The sequence below is a fragment of the Gorilla gorilla genome, chromosome 16 (genome assembly GCF_029281585.2).
Source record: "Gorilla gorilla gorilla isolate KB3781 chromosome 16, NHGRI_mGorGor1-v2.1_pri, whole genome shotgun sequence".
In the NCBI taxonomy this organism is placed as follows: Eukaryota; Metazoa; Chordata; class Mammalia; order Primates; family Hominidae; genus Gorilla; species Gorilla gorilla.
In genome coordinates, this window is record NC_073240.2 from 42,993,786 (window position 1) to 43,012,596 (window position 18,811).

At 40.4% G+C, this 18,811-nt stretch overlaps 1 protein-coding gene across 4 annotated transcripts in view; it reads right to left on the reverse strand.

Moving 5' to 3' along the window:
* Positions 1–18,811, reverse strand: part of VPS39 (VPS39 subunit of HOPS complex) — a 49,578-nt gene that overhangs the window by 20,676 nt on the left and 10,091 nt on the right. For 2 of the 4 annotated variants that reach the window (XM_055363479.2, XM_004056042.5), the window contains exons 3-9: positions 12,648–12,680; positions 12,078–12,142; positions 11,707–11,749; positions 9,710–9,804; positions 8,354–8,452; positions 7,864–7,956; positions 5,114–5,297 (exon numbers count right to left, since the gene is read on the reverse strand). In XM_055363479.2, coding sequence (XP_055219454.1) covers positions 5,114–5,297; positions 7,864–7,956; positions 8,354–8,452; positions 9,710–9,804; positions 11,707–11,749; positions 12,078–12,142; positions 12,648–12,680 — 612 coding nt within the window. The remainder of the gene's footprint in view (positions 1–5,113; positions 5,298–7,863; positions 7,957–8,353; positions 8,453–9,709; positions 9,805–11,706; positions 11,750–12,077; positions 12,143–12,647; positions 12,681–18,811) is intronic. The other 2 variants (XM_004056041.5, XM_055363480.2) reach the window with 1 other exon arrangement.

Consider the following 18,811-nt stretch of genomic DNA (forward strand, 5'->3'; position numbering starts at 1 on the left):
CTAAAAAAAAAAAAAAAATACAAAAAAATTAGCCGGGCATGGTGGCGGGCGCCTGTAGTCCCAGCTACTCGGGAGGCTGAGGCAGGAGAATGGCGTGAACCTGGAAGATGGAGCTTGCGGTGAGCCGAGATGCACCACTGCACTCCAGCCTGGGCGACAGAGCAAGACTCCATCTCAATAAATAAATAAATAAATAAATAAAATAAAAAATAAAAAAATAATAAATAAAAAAGAAAGGTCGGGGGGAAGGCAAATTCTATTTTCCCTAAAATTACTCTAAGGGAAGAGTTCCACATTTCTAGCCAATGTTGTTTCTGCTAGAGATTTTCACAGAGAAAAGGTGTGATGCTCCACCTGATGGCTGCTATGGTTTGGCTATTTTTATTCCCTCCCCAACTTATGCACTGGACACTTAATCCTCAGTGCAAAAGTGTTGGGAGGTGGGGCCTAATGGGAGGTGTTTAGGTGGTGAGGCTCCAGCCTCATCAATAGATTAATGCACTATAAAAAGGGCTTGTGGAGTGGGTTCTCTCTCTTCTGCCATGTGAGAACGCAGAGCTCATCTTTCTCTTACCCTTCTCCTTCCACCATGTGAAGGAGCATCAAGAAGGCCCTTACCAGACACCAGAAGCCGGCACCCTGATCTGGGACTTCCAAGTCTCCAAAACTGTGAGGAAACAAATTTCTGTTTTTTATAAATTACCTAGTCTGTGGCATTCTGTTATAGCTGCACAAATGAACTAAGACATGGCTTAATGGTACACAGAGAAGGTGGCTGGATGGACTTCTCAGTGAAGGCACTTCTATTTGATACTCGCTGTCAAGTCTTAAAATTGTTTTCCTCTATTATATCTAAAAAAACACCCTTCATTCATCTATCCATGACCCCAAATTTACCCTTCTGATCCAGTACAAATTATTGGGTTATACTCCTTTTCTTTTCACTCTTCCTCTCTCTTTTGAAAATAACTTTTAATATATCCACTATATTTTACTGTATTTTTTGACAAGCATGTGACAGTCCAAAGCTTAAAATGCTGGATGAAGCAGAACAATTCCACACAGTGCTAAAGAAGTCAGCATGCAAAAAGCAGACTGACAAAACCATAAAATCATTGCAAATCAAGTCTTCCAATATTTGAGAAGTTGTATGGTGAAGGAGATTTAACATAAATGGAGGGAATTTAGAAAATAAGCAACACAAAACATATCTTTAAAAACACAAATCTCAGAACAAGACTGAATAAGGATCTGCTTTACCTTACACTGAACTGTAAGATAAATTTATTGTTTGTATAGTATATGAAACATAATTTCACTTAGAGATAATAGAAATATTTTCTATGACTATATTCTATGCTATATCAACAATCAGTAAAGAACTACAGTGAGATATCACCTCATACGCCTTTAGGATGGCTACTATTAAAAAAATGAAAATAACAAGTGTTGACAAGAATATGGAAAAATTGGAACCCCTGCGCACTGTTGGTGGGACTGTAAAATGGTGCAGCCGCTATGGAAAACAGTATGGTGGTTCCTCAGAAAATTAAAAATAGAATCACCATATGGTCCAGGAATCCCATTTCTGGGTACATATTCAAAACAGTTGAAAATCAGGATTTCAAGGAGATATTTGCACACACATGTTCGTAGCAGCATTATTCACAGCAGCCAATGGTGAAAGTAACCCAAGCATCCACGAACAGATGGATGGATAAACAAAATGTGGTGTATACATACAGTGGAATATTATTACTTTTTTAAGTAATTATTTTATTACCTTTTTAAGTGGAATATATATTACCTTTCTAAGGTTCAGCCTTAAAAAGGAAGGCATGAACCTTGAGGACATTATGCTAAATTAAACAAGGCAGTCACAGAAAGACAAATACTGTATGATTTCCCTTATATGAGGTATCTAGAAGATGTCAAATTCATAGAAGCAGAAAGGAGAATGGTGGCTTCAGGGACTGGAGGGAGAAGAACTGAGGAGTTGTTAATGGGTATAGAGTTTCAGTTTTGCAACATAAAAAAGTTCTGAAGATCTATTGTACCACAATGTTAACATACGTAATACCACTTAACTGTACACTTAAAAATGGTTCAGGTGGTAAATTGTATGTTATGTGTTTTTTACATTTAAAAATAAAAATGTTTTTAAAAGTAAAAAAATTAGTAAAAAGCAAACCACTAGATGCATAATTACCACATAGAAATTTAACTTCAAAATATATATTCATAAAAATAATTTCTTAGTGTGTCTAATTTGCTAATATTTCTAATTATCCTTTTTTTTTTTTTTTTTTTGAGACAGAGTCTCTCTCTATAGGCCCGGCTGGAATGCAGTGAGTGGTGTGATCACGGCTTACTGCCGCCTCCATCTCCCAGGCTCAAGCAATCCTCCCACCTCAGCCACCCAAGTCCTGGGAATATATGCGTATAGCACGATGCCCAGCTAATTTCTTAAATGTATTTTTTGTAGAGACAGGGTCTCACTATGTTGCCCAGGCTGGTCTCAAACTCCTGGGCTCAAGCAGTCCTCCTGCCTCAGCCTCCCAATGTGCTGGGATTACAGGCATGAGTCGCTGCACTAGTTTAATTATCCATTTTCTGATAAAAAGTTTTTCCTATTATATTTGCAATTTATACTACCAATGAATAGTACAATAAAATTTCAAAGCTATGAGGGAACTCAGAAATGAGTAACTTGAGAACTAAGTTGTATTTCTATCATTTTGAATGCTACTGCTATTATGCTGATATTTTTCATCTTACCAGAAAAATGAAATTAAAAGCATATTGTTTTATATTGAATTTTTTTATTTTCTTTTTATGCTGGCCTCATTTTGAAAAGTTAGTACAATTTTCTTTAGTGCTAACTTGTATAACATATGTAAAATTTCTTTCTCCTTTTAAAATCTGTCCCACTTGAATACGTTCTCATTTAATTAAAAAGGTAATCTATAACAGAAACCCCTTTGGTTGTCATATCTTTTGTTGACAATAGAGATGGTCTGGATCTCTTTATATCTCCAAAAGTTGGGAGACTGGCTTGTGTACAGCAGGCATATAAATAATGACTGACCAGGATAATGATGCAATTATTCAGCAAGCATTTTCTTACATGCTCTGATGTTTCAGGCACTGTACTATGTAGTAAGGACTCAAAATGGATCAAGACATGCATCCAGACCTCACAGAGCTCCTACAGGAACAGAGGAGACAGATAGCTCACGTGTGACAAGTTGCTGTGACAGAGATACCTGAAAGGGTTACGGAAGCACCAAGAAGTGACTAATCCTGCCTGTGGGTCAAAGGAGACCTCACAGGGCAAGTGCCTCAAAACATTCTTCAGCAGTAAGACACAGACATGGTTTTGAGAAGCACTGATGAAGGCCCCAGGCACTAACGAAGGTTGGAAAACAGGAACTCTCATCCTGGGAAATCAGAAACACGCTTGACTTTTACATGCCTCTTAAACTCATCTACCAAAGTTCCTCTTCTGAAGGGAAAACAAGGTCGCCTAGAACATCGGGAAAGCCTCTCATAAAGCCCCATAAGCCCCTCAAACTTGTGACTATCCATAATCCTGGGCCTTTTAAAATACTGACCTTTTGGTTTCTCTTCCTTCTAGTCTACTTATCTCTAACCACAACCAGAACAATCACCCTAGAACATGATGTTTTTTTTTTTTTTTTTTTTTTTTTTTGAGACGGGAGTCTCGCTCTGTCACCCACGCTGGAGTGCAGTGGCGCAATCTCGGCTCACCGCAACTTCCCCCTCCCTTCAAGCAGTTCTCCTGCCTCAACCTCCCAAGTAGCTGGGACCAGAGGCACACACTGCCACACTCAGCTAGTTTTTTTTTTTTTTTTTTTCGTGTTTGAGACGGGGTTTCACCATGTTGCCCAGGCTGATTGTGAACTCCTGAGCTTAGGCAATCTGCCTGCCTCAGCCTCCCAAAGTGCTAGGATTACAGGCGTGAGCCACTGCGCCCGGCCAGAACATGATGCTTTTATCAAGACATTCTACCATTTAGGAATCTACTGGCTTCCCAGACCTTCTCACGGACATCTACCAACTGGCCCTATTTCACTGCTCTGTAATTCAGACCACCTGTATCAAGTCAGGCTCTGTAATACCCTCTCCCAAATCGGCATGTCTTTCTTTGGACTTCTACTCATTTATCGGGCTTTCTGCCTAGATTGAATGGAAATTTTTCTTCAAGCCAGGTTCCAAACTCCCTGCCTGACCTAGTCCATAGTCCAGTCTTACCTATGTAATGAAACTTCTTCCTAATTAAACAACAAACTTCCCTTTCTTTGAACTACTGAATTTTAACTCATCCAATTTAACACCTTAAGCAGTGCCTTGTTTTGTCTCTTTATCCAAGACTGTAACCCTTGTCTCCAGAGACAGGGGTCTTTAAAGACAGAAAGCATGTCAGTACGTCCCACTTCACAGCAGTAACTATTTTAGTAATGCTCACTCTTCCGACTGAAAATAAAATGGGGCAAGAGTGGTTATATGCTTCTAGGCAATTCCATTGTGGAGAGCTGGGAACCTGAAGCAAGCATAAGAACAGAAGCACCTAATGCGTAGAATAGAGGCTGACACCTAAATCACCTAAATGTTGTCTGTGCCTCTAAGCTACAAAAAAAAAAAAAAAAAAGCAACAATAGAAAAACCCTTCAACATGGAATTACTATATCAAAAACCCTTCAATATGGAATTACTCATACTATAGGAATACACAAGGAATTTCCACTAATTTCCAAATGTAGTCTATTTGGCAGAGGACACAATCAAAACTCTTAAAAAAAGGAGGAAGAAAAAAACTAAGAAGTAAAAAATAGCAGTAGATAATCACTTCCTAAAATAAACATTTCTGTTTATAAGTTTTCCCCCTCTGGAGTAAAACTCAGCTTCTTGCAAGAACTAGACTATCCCATTTTTAATGACCCTAAAATGTCATCTACTTATAAGAAGGGGAACTGAAAGTGAATGACACAATGTAAACCAGTCTGCTAAAGCTATGAATGGGACACCGTTCTGCAGGAATGGCACACAACCTCAACCCAAAGTGGGAAACAGCAGCTACTGTTGGTCTCACCCATGGCCACTGGTATGTCCGTCCAGTTCAGGGCACATTTCTGTGTGCAGATCCCTTCCTCATTGAGTACCACGGTGAGATCATCCTGGCCCACAGCCACTTTTCCATCTGCCAGAGGTGCAACTAAGGGCTCCAGCTGTTTTCCTGTTGGAAAGAGCTCTTTGATGGACCCCTTTCCATCCACCTATAGGAAGAAACAGAGTGAGTCACCTAGCATTCCCCAGCCAGAGGTAGGAACACAGGAAAAATCCAGATAGAACCCGAAACCTAGAGAAGCCAATAATATTCCTTGTTTGACATAAGAAAATGTTACAGAGTTTATTATAATAACCGTTGTTATCACAATGTAAAACCCGTTCTCTAATGCAAAGGAAAGCATCTAGCCTGGCAACTGACAATGCCAGGTGCTGGCAAGAATGCAGAGCAACTAGAACTTGCATTCACTGCTGGTGGGAATGCAAAATGGTGCAGCTGTTTTGTTTGTTGGTTTCTTCAAAGTTTAAGATACACTTGCCATATGCCCCTTAAAGATACACTTACCATATGCCCCAGCAATCCCATTCCCAGGCATTTGCCCAGGAATGCAAATGTATGTTTACACAAACACTTGTATGCAAATGTCTTAGATGCTTATTCAAAATTGCTAAAAATTGAAAACAACTTTTTTTTTTTTTTTTTTGGAGACAGAGTCTTGCTCTGTCGCCCAGGCTGGAGTGCAGTGGCACGATCTCAGCTCACTGCAACCTCCGCCTCCTGGGTTCAAACGATCCTCCTGCCTCAGCCTCCTGAGTAACTGGAACTACAGGTGTGTGCCACCACGCCAGGCTAATTTTTTTTTTTTGTATTTTTAGTAGAGATGGGGTTTCACCTTGTTAGCCAGGATGGTCTCAATCTCCTGACCTCATGATCCACCCACCACAGCCTCCCAAAGTGCTGGGATTAAAGGTGTGAGCCACCGCGCCTGGCCGAAATCAACTTTGTCCATCAACTGATGAATGGATAAACAAACACCTTGCCATAGACTACTATTCAGCCATGAAAAAAGAATAAACTATTAACACACACAACAACATGGATAAATCTCCAGTGCATTCTGCTAAGTGAAAGAAGCCAGACTCAAAAGCCTACATATTGTGTCATTCAATTTATATGACATTCTGGAAAAGGCAAAGCTATAGGAGATGAAGAACAGATGAGTGGTTACCAGAGGTCTAGGAACAGAAGGAGAGGCTGACTTCAGTATGAGGGAATTTTGGGGGGTGATGGTAGTGTTGTGAATCTCGATTGTGGCATTAGTCACATAAATCTAAGCATTTGTCAAAACACAGAACTGTACACCAAAAAGAATAAATTTTACTGTATGTAAATAAGTAATTTCTGAATAGCCTGGTCCTAAAGCAAGGTTTCTCACCCTGAAGGTGATGTCAGCATCCAAGGCAGTCAGAGAACTGAGAGCCTTAAGTCCAGCTTTTGCTCAGTTCCCTTATTCCTTGTGCGCTCTCTCACCATCTGTAGGCCTACTTGCTATTGAGTCAGTGGCACAGCAGTGACTCCTCCAGGAGTCTGCAACTCTGATGCTGATAAAATTAGGATATTCAAATGACACAAAGATGGAACAAATATATTAACAAGATAACAGTGGGGCCAGGCATGGTGGCTGTAATCTCAGCACTTTGGGAGGCTGAGGCAGGAGGGCTGCTTGAGCCCAGGAGTTTAAGACCAGCCTATGCAACATATTGTGACCCCATCTCTACAAAAAATACAAAAATTAGCTGAGCATGGTGGTAGGCATCTGGGCTACCTGGGAGGCTGAGGTGGGAGGATTGCTTGAGCCCAGGAGACGGAGGTTGCAGTGAGCCAAGATCCTGCCACTGCACTCCAGCCTGGGTGACAGAGGTGTACCCTGTCTCAAAAAAAATAAAATAAAATAAAATAACCAATGAAGAGCTCACCCAGTGGAAGATAGAGAGAAAGGCTTCTAGAATTGCCATGTCTGAATTACAAGGGGTGTGAAGCTAAGAGATTTAGATTATTCAACGAAATGAACAGTGTATCAATCTTTTCTACATATAGTATGCATATTGGAGAAAAACAATGTCATGGATATTTACAACTTACGTTAAGAGAAAACACAGGTTATAAAACAATTGTATAGCATAGTATTTTTACAAATAGGATGGAAGTTCATATACCAAGAAGTTGGCAGTGACTATTTCTGAGTGGGGGGACTATGGTTGATTTGCACTTCCTTTATCTCCTTATCTATATTTTCTGTAATAAACACGTGTAAAAACACGTGGCTTTTGAAATTTAAAAAAATAGTGAGAATCACTTTTAGTACAAATATACAAAAAGATTTGACGGCAGGAGAGGAAACTCAAAGTCTTAAAAATACTTAAGTTTATACTAAAATTAGTTTAAAATTCCTAAGCACTGAAGCCTTAGGATAGCAGTCCATGATGATCCACTGGACAGAGGCAAACAGCCTTCATTATCTGTCCCAATAGTAAAATACACACTGTGGATCATCATTACGTAAAGAACTGAGCATTGACTCTTGGACTGACTTAAGTTACAAAGATATCCTATTTGTGAAAAATGCTGAGCATGAATGATAACTACACATACAAATAACAAATCCTGTTATGCCAAAAGCTCTACTTAAAGTGGTCGCTTGACCTGGAGTTTGGAGCAGATAATCATCTTCCCCAAGATAAACTAATGATATTTGCAAAATAATAAGATTTTACCCTTATTAGGTAGTAGTCTCTCTTGAAACCCACACAGATAGAATTTTCACACCACGCCATGGACTTGGGCACATCTGGCACACTAAAGTCCCCCTGAAAAAAGAGAGCAAGGATCTGAATGAAATAAATATTTTTTTTAAAAATCATGACTTTCCTGTTATTCTGCAACCTGTTTGAGGGTGCAAAACAACCCTCACCCTCATCGGGCACAATTCTACAGGCACAAGGCCAGGAAACTACCCTTAATAAAAATACAAGTCCATGAACTGGACAAAGTACATTTGGAAAAGGTGAAAACCCACTTTGAAATAAACCAATCTATAAAAACACTGTAGAATCATATTACAAGTAGGCATCACCAAGCTCTCATGCACTTCATACCAGAGTATTCATTTGCGTAGAATGACAAGACTGGAGTCCTGAACTTCACTAGAACCGAGCCACTGCAGCAGCTCCCACCCAACCATGGACCAAGGAACAGTGGACTTACCTGCAATTCATGAAATTCCCTGTCCTTCCAGAAATAGAGCTGCAGCTTCTTTTTTACTGCCACACACATCCGTAACACCTCCTCACCGGTCTCTGTGTGCTGGGAGGAGACATGCAGAGCAAATGAAAATACAATGACTCTCTCTAACTGAGTGATAACTAAATTAGAGATTGTCTACCTTGAAATTGCTACTAATCTGAAAATTCCCTGTAACACAGTCATCCTGCCAGGAAAGCTGAGCAGAACACCATTCTCTAAGATGCACTAAGAAACAAGTGACTGAGGAACACTTCCTCCCGAAGGGTTGCCAGCCAAAGACCACAGCACCAGCAAATCACATGGACATTCACAATTCAGAGGAGAAAATCCTGGGGCAGTCCTTCCCCTATATAACTCCTCCCTCCTTTTTGCTCTTAAATGTTTCTTGCTCCTGGCTGTCAATGCATGCTGGGTCAAGGGTGACCATGTGCCAGTGACATCAAGCCCACTTTTAAGCCTTTAAAGAGCAAGGAAAAGAGTATTCCTAAGCATAAAATGATGCAGTGTCAATGTAGAACATAAATGCTAAAAAATGGTAAGTTGAGTAGAGAGAGGGGTGGGGCAGATTCTGAAGAATGCAAGAATGATAAATTGGCAAAAATAAAGAGAGATATCTTTTCTGAACAATGAAAAGTCCCTAATGACAAAGACCTCAGTGATCTGTTTAGAACAAGAGTCCATTTAATGTCTTATAATTATCTTCATGATATTGTTACAGTCTTGCTTTCCCAATAATGGTTTGTCCAGGACGAGAGTTTTTGTCCTCGGTTAGCTGCCTCTTGCCAATAGTATTAGATTCTCATTAACCCACGCACAGGGAATGCAAACGCTTCAACTTCACACTATGCACCAATAGAGAAATTTCTCTAATACAATTAAATATTCTCTTTGGGCTGGGTGCAGTGGCTCATGCCTATAATCCCAGCACTTTGGGAGGCCAAGGTCACCTAAGGTCAGGAGTTCGAGACCAGCCTGGCCAACATGGTGAAACCCCATCTCTAATTTAAAAAAATACAAAAAATAGCCGGACGTGGTGGTGCACACCTGTAGTCCCAGCTACACAGGAGGCTGAGGCAAGAGAATCACTTGAGCCCAAGAGGCAGGGGTTGCAGTGAGCCGAGATCGTGCCACTACACTCTAGCCTGGGCGACAGAACAAGACTCCATCTCAAGAAAAAAAAAAATAAATAAATAATCTTTGGAGTCTCTGTTGGGTATGGATCATCAGTGTCATTCTTCCCATCTAATGGTAGGAATGATGTAGGAAAGACTGTATTGATTAAAGCATAAAGCCAAATTTCATCTTGGGTAAACTTACCTGGAGGTCACAAGTAAACAGTGATGCTCCCTTTGCCTTTGAAACCGTAGTGATTTGTTGAAATGTCAATAGGTCATGGACATAAATGTTATTTTCTGTGTGGGAGGAGGTATAACATCAGGATCAATGATCATAATTCTCTAGCATAGCCACTATCGAGGCAAAAAAAGTAACTGTGTTAACATCTAGAAGAAGCAAATGGCAGATGTCGGTTGAAGATGTCCCTTCAGTTTCACTAAGATGATTCATTCTCACCTACAACCAGTACAAAGCATTTAAGAGGTCACTTGGTCTTGTAAACTTGGATATTTTCTTCCTTAAACATTTGAGCTTGGCCCGGCATGGTGGCTCACACCTGTCATCCCAGCACTTTGGGAGGCTGAGACAGGCAGATCACTTGAGGTCAAGAGTTTGAGACCAGCCTGCGTAACACGGTGAAACCCTGTCTCTACTAAAAATACAAAAATCAGCTGGGCATGGTGGTGGGTGCCTGTAATCCCAGCTACTCAGGGGGTTGAAGCAGGAGAATCCCTTGACCCAGGGGGTCAGAAGTTGCAGTGAGCCAGGGCTGCACCACTACACTCCAGCCTAGGTGACAGAGTGAGACTCCGTCTCAAAAAAAAAAAAAAAAAAAAAAAATAGGGGCTGACTTGAGTAAAAGAGATCTTTCACTTCCAAAACACTTTTTTCTTTGAGGCAGGGTCTCACTCTGTTGCCCAGGCTAGAGTGCATCAACAAAAGGGGCATGATCTCAGCTCACTACAGCCTTAACCTCCTTGAGACTCAAGTGTTCCTCCTACCTCAGCCTCCTGAGTAGCTAGGACTACAGGCATGCACCACCACACCTGGCTAATTTTGTTTATTTTTTGTGGAGATGAGGTCTCCCTGTGTTGCCCAGGCTGGTCTCAAACTCCTGGACTCAAGCGATCCTCCTGCCTTAGCCTCCCAAAGTGCTGGGATTACTGGTGTGAGCCACTGCACCCAGTCCAAAGCACTCTTATACTCTGTCCATTTCAAGTCTGAAATTTTATGATGCAGTATTTATATAAGAAATGGCTTTCAAAGCTACTCACATTAGGAGGCTCCAATCAGAAAAGGGAAATCCCCTGTGGATTTTGTACTAACCCATGGCAATGATTTCTTTCCTAGCAAAGCAATCAAAATAATCATTTTACCTGGGCCTAATATCTAGTTTTAGTCATGAAGATTAAGTTACCTCAGATGTTTATCTGTGGACCCAGGAACAACATTTAACATGATTTTACTCTTTGGGCCCCAGGGTCAACAGCGCAAAGTGTGAGATCAGCTGCTAGTCCCCTGCATGTCCAGAAAAGGCCTCACTGGCTGCTTTCTATGAAACCATGGTTTTTCACATGAGGGCCTCAACAGTGTAGCCCTGCTCTGTCTCTTACCTGATATCCTGCCAATCTCCACCACATATCCTTAGTCTGGCCACAATAAACAATTTGCCACAAACTGCCACATCTCAAGGCCTTTGTTCTAGTTGTTCCCTGTGTTTGTGATACGCTGCTGGCCTCTCTTCCTACTGAAAGTCTAGTTATCTACTAGACAATATAGTCCCTCCCATTACCAAGATTCCACAACACTTTTTATAAATTTTCACTGTAACTTACCACATTGTATCGTGATTACTTCCTGTCATTTAGTCTTCGTAATCAGAATGTAAGTCTCAAAGATAGCAACCATGTCTCACTGAACTTGGTATCCCCAATGTCTAGTCCAGACTTTGCATAGAATAGGCTCAATAAATATTTGATCAATGAACGAATGAATGAATAAAGTGAGACTTCTTGGAGAGAAGAGTTCGAGTCTCTGGAGGATGCTGCTGCCTTTATTAACCATGTACCCTGTTATACCAGGTTTGGAACACGTCAGTTCATCGTTAAGTAACCACTATCAAATTAACCATGAAAGGATTAATTAGGTCATATCTTTTCTTGTTAGACACAGGATACAAATGCAACTCCTTTTCTTACCTAACAAGCTGACCAGAATCTTAAACTGGGAAACCACATGGATCTGGAAAATAGCAAATCATGAGACCCAATTAAGCATTTCTGACAAGGTTTAGCAAATGTTCATTCAATAACAGTACTAAAAAGGGACCATGGAGCCTATCCAGTTACAGGGATCTCACTGATTTTTCTGGGCATTATAATTTCTGTGATTATCATTTCTGCTTGTGAGAGAGGATCTCAGGCACATGATATATGAGCAGACACTCCTGCATAAATGGAAGGTCAAAGAGAAGAGGATTCAGAGTTAATAAATAACATTACCAAAGTTCTAGTCTGACAGGGTCTCATGTAAGTCAAATATTCTTGTAAGGACTGCCATCACTGCTTACCTGCTGAATCTTTTTGGAGAAGTTCTTATTGGATTTCTCTAGTGTCACTTCAAATCTGTTGCAACCTATGGAAAAGAAATAAACATTGGTAGTTCCAAATACAGAGACACATAGAAAAACCACTACTAGAAAAATACTGCTCCATACTGCTCTCCTACATAAATCTTTAGAAGTTCCTGAAAGACTAAAAATCAGAGATCTAAATAGCCAGCTCTCTTACAAGCACTATAAGATGCTTTCAACTCCAATTTTAGAGCAGAGCGTTTCATGCACCTTCACTCGGCATCAGCAGAAAGGATCACACAAAGTTCACTGAAGCGGCAAGGTACTTGTGAGTCTGAAGATCTTATCTTGCAAAATCAGTACCTTGGCAAAGTGTTCCACAAGGAAGGGTGTAAAAAGTAACAGTCAAATATAAGAGCCCAAGCCATGAAACCCAGCCCAAAGCATCCTTAGATCTAGATCAACTAATTTCCAGCAACTATTCTAACTAAGTTCTGTATTACGGAGACAGAGCAAACACTCAAACCCATCTCCAGAGCTAAAGCAATTCAATGCGTCTACACTTACTGCCACTTTCAGGTGATGCTACATCTGCTGGCACTGTTACAAAAAAGGGGAAGAAAGTTATATACCATAAAAACATGTAAATTCAGCCTTGCTGGGGATGACAAAAATATTCGGCCTCAAAGTCACCAATGAGTCAAAAAGAGAATAATTATCATCATCATCATCAGAGCAGCTATCATGAAGCAATAACTACATACTGGGTTCTGGGTTTAAAAATTTATATATATTTTTTTCTGTAAACTCACAACTACTCCCAAGAAGTAGGTATTATTATTCCAAGCTCATATTTGAGGGGCATGAGGGGTAAAGCAGTTAGGTAACAGCCAGTGAGGGAGTCTACAAGCAAACCCAGGCTGACTCTAAAGCCTGTGCTCTGAACCCATGCCCTGCTACCTGCCTTCTACTTCATGGACAGGATGCTCGCACTGCTGACCTGAGTTGTTCCCCACAGCTAGCTCTGCCCTTGCCCTCTGGAAATCAGGGAGACTCTTTGGGGCAGCCATAAGAACTCATGCCACCAAAGCTGGTCTTACTTCTTCCATGTGTCCCTCAGCAGAGGGGATGAAGAAAGGGCCCTAAAGTTGCAGGGAGTGTGCCCTGGTATTCTGCTGTTACATTTCATGAGAAAAAAAACAATTCAGACACTTCCTACACTTGAAAGTGTCCTATTATTGCATTTAATACTTCTCTTTTCTTGTTTTTTTTTTTTTTTTTGGAGACAGAGTCTCATTCTGTTGCCCAGGCCGGAGTGCAGTAGTGCAATCTCAGCTCACTGCAACATCCACCTCCCGGGTTCAAGCAATTCTCGTGCCCTCAGCCTCTGGAGTAGCTGGGATTACAGGCATGTGCCACCATGCCCGGCTAATTTTTGTATTTTTAGTAGAGACAGGGTTTCACCATGTTGGCCAGGCTGGCCTTGAACTCTCGACCTCAGGTGATCCACCCACCTCGGCCTTCCAAAGTGCTGGGATTACAGGAGTGAGCCACTGCCCCCGGCCTATAATTCTCTTTACAAATAGAATTTTCTAAGGCAGAGATTCTTAAACTTTTTTGTCTCAAAATCTTGATAATCTTAAAAATTACTGAGGACCTCAAAGAACTTTTTTGGGGGTTAGATACATGAATATTTATGTTAGAAATTTAAATACATACATTTAAAAACATGTATGTATTTAAAAATAACAATAATAACCCCATAAGTAAGAACCCACATCTGCTTCTGCATTTAATCTGTTTTGATAATTTAATTTGTTTTGGTTGAAGTATACGACAAAAAATCTGTCCTCATATAGATACATAGTTGAAAAGGGAAAAGTACTTAATAGATTTTTCAGATTCTTCTTTGATACTACACCAACACTTAACAAATGTAATTTCTTGTAAAGCAAAATCTCACACCTGTCAATGAACTTTTCATTTTCTGTTACGTCAAAAAACATTGGTCTACCTTACACTTTGAATGTATTTTTTACTCATACATGATTTTAAAACTTCATGCATTAGTCATTTGGAAAATACTGGTTCACTGAGTTATGCAGATTTTCCAATCCAGACCCACATTTCATTACAGGATGTTAAAAAATGACACTCATTATTATCACCCCCAATCTCATCAGAAAAAAACTTTAATTATGGAGAAGCTGTCACACTCAGGGGAGTGAACACAAGTTTTCCATAATTCTATTTTTTTTCTTAAAAGCTCTAACTTTATCATTCACAACAAATACTGCCAGTTGTTTACCTTAAAGTAACAGATTCCCTTTGTTCATAAAAAAAAAAAAATGCCAAATATCCAAATGGTCTGAAAAAACCACAACCTGTCATTCTTTCAAACAAAAATAATACTCCCTGAAAAAAGCAGCCAGTTTAGCTCGTAACTCAATCACATAAGCATTTTTCCCTTGAGACAGCTATCGGACTTCACACCCTAGCACACAGCAGAAGTGCTTTATGTGTACTTCCCATTATATCATACGAGATTACTAAAAAGATGTGTTGCCAAAAGTCAAAATACAATAAAAATAACTTGTACTGCCTAACCAAGAACATTTTTAAGTGAAACTAGCTTTAAAAAAAAACAAAAACAAAAACAAACTGGCCAGGTGTGGTGGCTCACACCTGTAATCCCAGCACTTTGGGAGGCCGAGAAACCTCCCAGGTGTAGATCACCTGAGGTCAGCAGTTAAAGACCAGCCTGGCCAATATGGTGAAATCCTGTCTCTACTGAAAATACAAAAATTAGCCAGGCATGGTGGTGGGCACCTGTAATTCCAGTTACTCAGGAGGCTGAGGCATGAGAATTGCTTGAACCTGGGAGGGGGAGGTTGCAGTGAGCCGAGATTATGCCATTGCATTCCAGCTTAGAAGACAAGTGTGAAATTCCATCTCAAAAAAAAAGAAAAAGAAAAGAAAAAATAAATAAATAAAACCCATCACTTGAGGCAAGGAGTTTGGGGCCACCCTGGGCAAGAAGAGACACTTCATCTTTACAAGAAGTGAAAAAACTATCTGGGCATGCTGGTGTGTGCCGGTAGTCCTAGCTGCTTGAGAGGCTGAGGCGGGAGGATCGCCTGAGCCTAGGAGTTATAGGTTGCAGTGAGTCATGATTGCGCCACTGCACTCTAGTCTGAGTGACAGAATGAGACCATCTCAAAAAAACAAACAAACAAAAACGCACTGTGAGCACATGGTGAGAATTACACAATGACTATCAGTACAGCTTGGTACCACTGTTTTTTTCATTTTTTAAAAAAAGTCTCTATTTGAAGTTAGGTACTACTGTTCTGATTTGTGTTCAGGTGCTTACCAGTTTTAATTACCATTCCTTTTGCACCATCATTGTAAATGTCAATACAGTGAAAAAAAAAAAACAAAAAACGAAATGTTTTATTGTTTCTGCAAACTTGGTTTTGTCCTTGTAGGTCCTCTGAAAGGATCTTGAGGATCGCCAGGGGTCTAGAGACCACACTTTGAGAACACTGCTCTAGGATGACAGCATGACTGAAATAAACCTAGAGTTGTAAAGGCCTCAGACATGAACAAATCTAAGCCCTCTCAGTTCAAAATAAGAGTAGACTGGGCTGGGCACAGTGGCTCATGCCTGTAATCCCAGCACTTTGGGAGGTCAAGGCGGGCGGATCACTTGAGGTCAGGAATTCCAGACCAGCCTGGCCAACATGGTGAAACCCTGTCTCTAAAATAGTACAAAAATTAACTGGGCATGGTGGCACGCATCTGTAGTCCTGGAACTTTGGGAGGCTGAGGTGGGCAGATCACTTGAGCCCAGGAATTCAAGTCCAGCCTGGGCAATCTGGCGAAACCCCATCTCTACAAAAGATACAAAAATGGCTCAGCCCAAAATCTCCTTAAGCTGATAGGCAACTTCAGCAAAGTCTCAGGATACAAAATCAATGTGCAAAAATCACAAGCATTCTTATACACCAATAACAGACAAACAGAGAGCCAAATCATGAGTGAACTCCCATTCACAATTGCTTCAAAGAGAATAAAATACCTAGGAATCCAACTTACAAGGGATGTGAAGGACCTCTTCAAGGAGAACTACAAACCACTGCTCAATGAAATAAAAGAAGACACAAACAAATGGAAGAACATTCCATGATCATGGATAGGAAGAATCATATTGTGAAAATGGCCATACTGCCCAAGGTAATTTAGAGATTCAATGCCATCCTCATCAAGCTACCAATGACTTTCTTCACAGAATTGGAAAAAACTACTTTAAAGTTCATATGGAACCAAAAAAGAGCCCGCATTGCCAAGTCAATCCTAAGCAAAAAGAACAAAGCTGGAGGCGTCACGCTGCCTGACTTCAAACCATACTACAAGGCTACAGTAACCAAAACAGCATGGTACTGGAACCAAAACAGAGATATAGACGGATGGAACAGAACAGAGGCCTCAAAAATAATACCACACATCTACAACCATCTGATCTTTGACAAACCTGACAAAAACAAGAAATGGGGAAAGGATTCCCTATTTAATAAATGGTGCTGGGAAAACTGGCTAGCCATATGTAGAAAGCTGAAACTGGATCCCTTCCTTACACCTTATACAAAAATTAATTCAAGATAGATTAAAGACTTAAACATTAGACCTAAAACCATAAAAACCCTAGAAGAAAACCTAGGCAAGACCATTCAGGACATAGGCATGGGCAAGGACTTCCTGTCTAAAACACCAAAAGCAATGGCAACAAAAGCCAAAATTGACAAATGGGATCTAATTAAACTAAAGAGCTTCTGCACAGCAAAGAAACTACCATCAGAGTGAACAGGCAACCTACAGAATGGGAGAACATTTTTGCAATCTACTCATCTGACAAAGGGCTAATATCTAGAATCTACAAAGAAATCAAACTTACAAGGAAAAAACAAACAACCCCATCAAAAAGTAGGCGAAGTATATGAACAGACACTTCTCAAAAGAAGACATTTATGCAGCCAACAGACACATGAAAAAATGCTCATCATCATCATCACTGGCCATCAGAGAAATGCAAATCAAAACCACAATGAGATACCACCTCACACCAGTTAGAATGGCGATCATTAAAAAGTCAGGAAACAACAGGTGCTGGAGAGGATGTAGAGAAACAGGAATGCTTTTACACTGTTGGTGGGACTGTAAACTAGTTCAACCATTGTGGAAGACAGTGTGGCAATTCCTCAAGGATCTAGAACTAGAAATACCAGTTGACCCAGCCATCCCATTACTGAGTATATACCCAAAGGATTATAAATCATGCTAGTATAAAGACACATGCACACGTATGTTTAATGCAGCACTGTTCACAAGAGCAAAGACTTGGAACCAACCCAAATGTCCATCAATGATAGACTGGATTAAGAAAATGTGGCACATATACACCATGGAATACTATGCAGCCATAAAAAAGGATGAGTTCATGTCCTTTGTAGGGACATGGATGAAGCTGGAAACCATCATTCTCAGCAAACTATTGCAAGGACAAAAAAACCAAACACTGCATGTTCTCACTCATAGGTGGGAATTGAACAATGAGAACACTTGGACACAGGAAGGGGAACATCACACACTGGGGGCCTGTCGTGGGGTGGGGGGAGGGGGGAGGGAAAGCATTAGGAGATATACCTAATGTAAGTGACGAGTTAATGGATGCAGCACACCAACATGGCACATGTATACATACGTAACAAACCTGCACGTTGTGCACTTGTACCCTAGAACTTAAAGTATAATAAAAAAAAAAAGTGGAAAAAAAAAACCTAAAAAAAAAAAAAGAAAAAAATCTAAGTAATGCTAAAAAAAAAAGATACAAAAATGGGTTGGGCATGGTGGTGTGTGCCTGTGGTCCCATCTACCTGGGAGGCTGAGGTGGGAGGATGGCTTGAACCCAGGAGGTTGAGGCTGCAGTGAGCCAAGATAGCGCCACTACACTCCAGCCTAGGCGACAGAGCAAGACCCTGTCTCAAAAAATAAAGGAGGAGAATGAAGCCTAGAGATGTCTATTGAGGAATGTTTATACTCATATTTTAGAATCAACCAATTAAAAACACATTTATTGAATAATTACTAGGCTAGACATATCAGAGGATAAAAATGTCACTGGCTCAACTGAGCTCCAGAGAAATGACTCAGATCAGATCAGAGCCTACGATCCCTACCCCTAGTCTTTTCTTGACCCTATTATCCCCTCCCTTTCCTCAGAAAGACAGTCTACCCAAAGACCTATTTAGGCTTGAAATATCTCAAATCTGGAAACCAAATTAACCCTAGAACTAATTCACACAGGCCCAGGTCTATTTCTGGCCCACACCAGGCCAGATCTGGGCCAGAACTAAACTGTTCACCAAGAGTATAGGGAAAAATGGCATTTCTTGAAGAAAAGTTTCAAATCAGAATTTGATTTCCTAATTGTCTATATTTAATCTACCTATGGCGAAACCAAGGCCCAGGAACATTAACTAATTTGTCAAAGGTGACATGATAAAATGATCACAGGGCAAGGAATAGTCGCCACCAGGGTTCCAAGCCAGATTAACACTAATATTACCAGTTTAGGTCTATACTGTGTTGAGACTTCATTTATAAAGTCTTGTTTTCAATTTCTGATCACCACTTACATCTGAAAGCAAAGCAGAGAGTCAAAAAACAATTGT